Raw genomic sequence first — 3,949 nt, 5'->3', positions numbered from 1 at the left:
CCCATTGCACATAACCTTTACTGAAAATTTTGGATAGGAACTAGTTGTTATCTTATGCAAAGTTACTATGTTTTCAAGTGTTTTCAATAGGAATGGCTGTTCTATTTTATCAAAAGCTTTTTCTGCATCTATTGAGATAATTATGTGGATTATGTTAGTTTTGTTGTTGATATGATCAGTAATGTGAATAGTTTACCTAATATTGAACCAGCCTTGCATTCCTAGTATAAATCCTAGAATTCATCATGTATTATTTTCAGGATTAGCTGCTGTATTCTTTCTGCTAAAACCTTATTTAAAATTTTTGCATCTATATTCATTAGAGAAATTGTTCTATAATTTTCTTTCTCTGTTTTGGCTCTTTCTGGTTTAGGTTTCAAAACCATATTTGTATCATAAAAAGAATTTAGGAGGACTCCTTCTTTCCCAATTTTTCCATATAGTCTCTATAGTATTGGAATTAACTGTTCTTTAAATGTTTGATAGAATTCTCTTGTGAATCAATTTGGCCCTGTAGATTTTTTCCTAGGGAGATCATTGATGGCTTCTTCAATTTCTTTTTTGGAGATGAGGTTATTTAATTATTCAACTCCCTCTTCTATTAGTCTGAGCAATTTTTATCTTTTAAGATAATCATCCATCTCATTTAGACTGTCTAATTTATGGGCATACAATTGGGCAAAGTAATTTCTCTATGCTGTTTTAATTTTCTCCTCTTTGGAAGAGAGTTCACCCCTTTCATTTTTTATATTGCTAATTTGGTTTTCTTTTTTTTACATGAAATTAACCAAAGTTTTAACAATTATGTTGTTTTTTTTACATAAAAAACAACTTCTAGTTTATTTATTAGTTCAATAGTTTTCATAATTTCAGTTTTATTAATCTCTTCTTTAGTTTTCAGTATTTCTTATTTGATGTTTACTTGGGGATTTTCAATTTGTTCTTTTTAGAGCAGGATGCCCAATTTATTGTTCTCCTTTTCTCTATTTTATTAATGTAGGCACTCAAAGATATAAAACTTCCTCTAAGAACTGCTTTTGCTGTATCCCATAAAACTTGATAGGTTGTCTCATTATTCTCATTTTCTTGAATGTAGTTGTTGATTGTTTCTATAATGTTTTGTTTAAACGACTCATTCTTTGAGAGTAGATTGTTTAGTTTTCAATGGGTTTTTAGTTTATATTTCCATGGCCTTTGATTACACATAATTTTTATTGCAGTATGATCTGAGAAGGATGCATTGATTATCTCTGCTTTTCTGCACTGGATTGTGAAGTTTGTATGATCTAGTACATGGTCAGCTTTTGTATATCTCCCATGTACCACTGAGAAAAAATTGTATTCCTTTCTATCCCCATTCAGTTTTCTCCAGACATCTACCATATCTCCCTTATCCAGAGTTCTATTCAACTCTTTAACTTTTTTGTTTATTTTGAGGTTAAATTTGCCAAGTTCAGAAATGGGGAGTTTGAGATCCCTCCCCCAGTATAGTTTTGCTGTCTATTTCTTCCTGTAACTCCCTTAACATCTTCCCTAAGCATTTAGATACTATATCCCTTGGAGCACATATGTTAATAATAAAATTGCTTCGTTGTCTTTGGTGCCTTTTAGCAGGATATAGTTTCCTTCCTTATCTCTTTTGATTAGATCTATTTCTGCTTTTTCTTTGTCTGAGATTAGGATTGCTACTCCTGCTTTTTTTATATCTGTTGAAGTACAATAAATTCTGCTCCAATCTTTTACCTTTAGCCTCTGTGTATCACCCCTTTTCAGATATGTTTCTTGTAAACAGCATATTGTTGGGTTACGGTTTTTAATCGATTATGCCATCCATCTCTGTTTTATGGGAGAGTTCATCCCATTCAAATTCACAGTTATGATTACTATTTGGTCTTTCCATCCATCCCCTTTCCCCTTGTTTATCCTTTTAGTTCTCCCTTCTCCCTTCCCCTACCCAACAGAGTTTTAATTTTTGACCACCAACTCCCTCATTCTTCCCTTCCTTCTTTCAGCCCTAGAACTGCTACAGGATTGATTGAGTCAGACCTAGACAAGAACATGAGATGATTTCTAATAATTGCCATAAAAGTTTAGAGAAGAGATATATTGTTTCTTATGAAGGGGACACAGGTGGCTTCATAATCCTCAAAAGAGGGGCACTTTTTAAATTAACAGTGGAAAGAATCTATACAGAATATTACACCTGAAAATAGTAGTATGAGAAAATGTTCACACCTACATGGCCCTGTGCTAATTTTAGGAAGAGTGTGTGAACCAATTTGGAAGAGGCACCCAGTTTTTTTTTTTGTTCTTACTGGGCAATAGCTGAAAATAATGCTACAAAGATAATTTAGGGCAAGAATGTTGAAAGTCTTGCATTTTAGTATGCATTGAAAGTTTACATGGCAGTGGCGAGTTTTTGAAAGCTTCTTTTCTTCGTCAGTATCAAGTCACTTTATTGGGGTGTAAATGGTGGTAGTTTTTTGGTACAGATTATGAAAAGGTCAGATAACCAAAATATGCATGCACTGAAAGAGAGTAGGAGTCACACCCACAGTTCCCAGGTGTGGCTTAGCTCTCGTGGTCACTGTCTCCAAGGGTGTGTTTGTCAAAAAGATATTCCTTCATGCCAGAATCCGGGCCCCCCATTTTGCGTAGGTTGGTTAGGTGATCACCCAGTTGTTTGATGAACTTTACCTGTTCGTCCAGGTAGTAGGTTTCGATGAAATGACATAAATGGGGGTCATTCTTGTCAGTTGCCAGCTTGTGCAATTCCAGTAACGACTGATTGACATTTTTTTCCAAGTGCAGAGCACACTCCATTGCATTCAGCCCACTCTCCCAGTCATCTCTGTCGGGTTTCTTGATGTCTTGCAGGAAGATGAGGCCGCCGCGCTGGTTCTGGAACTTCATCAGCTTCTCAGCGTGTTCCCTCTCCTCGTGGGACTGGTGGAGGAAGTACTCGGCAAAGTTCTTCAACGCTACTTCATCAAGGTCAAAGTAGTAAGTCATGGACAGGTAGACATAGGAGGCGTAGAGCTCCAGGTTGATCTGGCGGTTGATGGTGGCCTCCGAGTCCTGGTGGTAGTTCTGCCGCACCTGAGATGGGGACGAAGTGGTCATGGTGGCGGCGGAGGCCGGGGGCAGCTGAGCGGGCGGCTGCTGCTCGAACGGGAAGACTGAGGAAATGTTGGTTACTGGAGGTGAAGGTGGACAGGTGGCTAAGGGCGGCTCTAGCCGAGAATCGAGCGGCGAGTTTCGTTCAAGCACTATTGAAGCAGGAAACCACAGCGACTCCCCTTCCCTGGGCTTCTGGCCTGAAAGGTTCTTAATTAGGAAGTAACAAATTCTCAGAAAATCTTTTTGGGAATGTAGGGTGAAGAGTGTGGAGAGGGAAAAAATGCACATATATTACACTGAAGATGGAGAATGGAAGCAAGGATAGGATTGCAAGAAGATAGAAGGCGAGCTTCAAGGCCATGATGATGGGTTTTGGAAGAATGTGTCCAGATGGATTTTGGAAGAATGTGTCCAGAATGTGTCCTCATGACAACCTGGCAGCCTCAACCAAATAAAGTGACTTTATAGACTGTGTGTATTAATTACTTAAATAAATCATGGTTTTGGATAAAATTGAAGTGCTTGACTCTTATAGAGACCTTAGTTTTAAAAGTATCACTAGATCATTCTATAGTCATCTCTGTTTTTGCCAATTTTGGTGGGGGATTTTTGTAGGTTTGGTTTTTTTACAACTACTATCAAATTCATTAGTTTAAAAATGTAAAAAAGACAACTTAGCAGTAATTTTTAAAACTTCATTACACAGCAGTAATCATCAAGGCTATCTGGTACTAGGCTAAGGAGTAGTGATGAATCAGTGGAATAGATTAGGTATTAAAAATACAATAGTATATGATCACAATAATCTAATAAATCCAAACTTCTAAGC

At 37.1% G+C, this 3,949-nt stretch overlaps 1 protein-coding gene across 1 annotated transcript; it reads right to left on the bottom strand.

Moving 5' to 3' along the window:
- Positions 1 to 2,441: 2,441 nt before the first annotated feature.
- On the bottom strand, positions 2,442 to 3,243 carry LOC140510576 (ferritin heavy chain-like). Its single transcript, XM_072619310.1, has one exon. It carries the CDS (start codon positions 3,121 to 3,123, stop codon positions 2,572 to 2,574), a length of 552 nt encoding a protein of 183 aa, XP_072475411.1. The 5' UTR covers positions 3,124 to 3,243; the 3' UTR covers positions 2,442 to 2,571.
- Positions 3,244 to 3,949: the final 706 nt, after the last annotated feature.

Source organism: Notamacropus eugenii, chromosome 6 (genome assembly GCF_028372415.1).
Source record: "Notamacropus eugenii isolate mMacEug1 chromosome 6, mMacEug1.pri_v2, whole genome shotgun sequence".
Lineage (NCBI taxonomy): Eukaryota > Metazoa > Chordata > Mammalia > Diprotodontia > Macropodidae > Notamacropus > Notamacropus eugenii.
The sequence above is the reverse complement of the archived record's forward strand: the minus strand, read 5'-3'. Positions and strand labels throughout refer to the sequence as shown.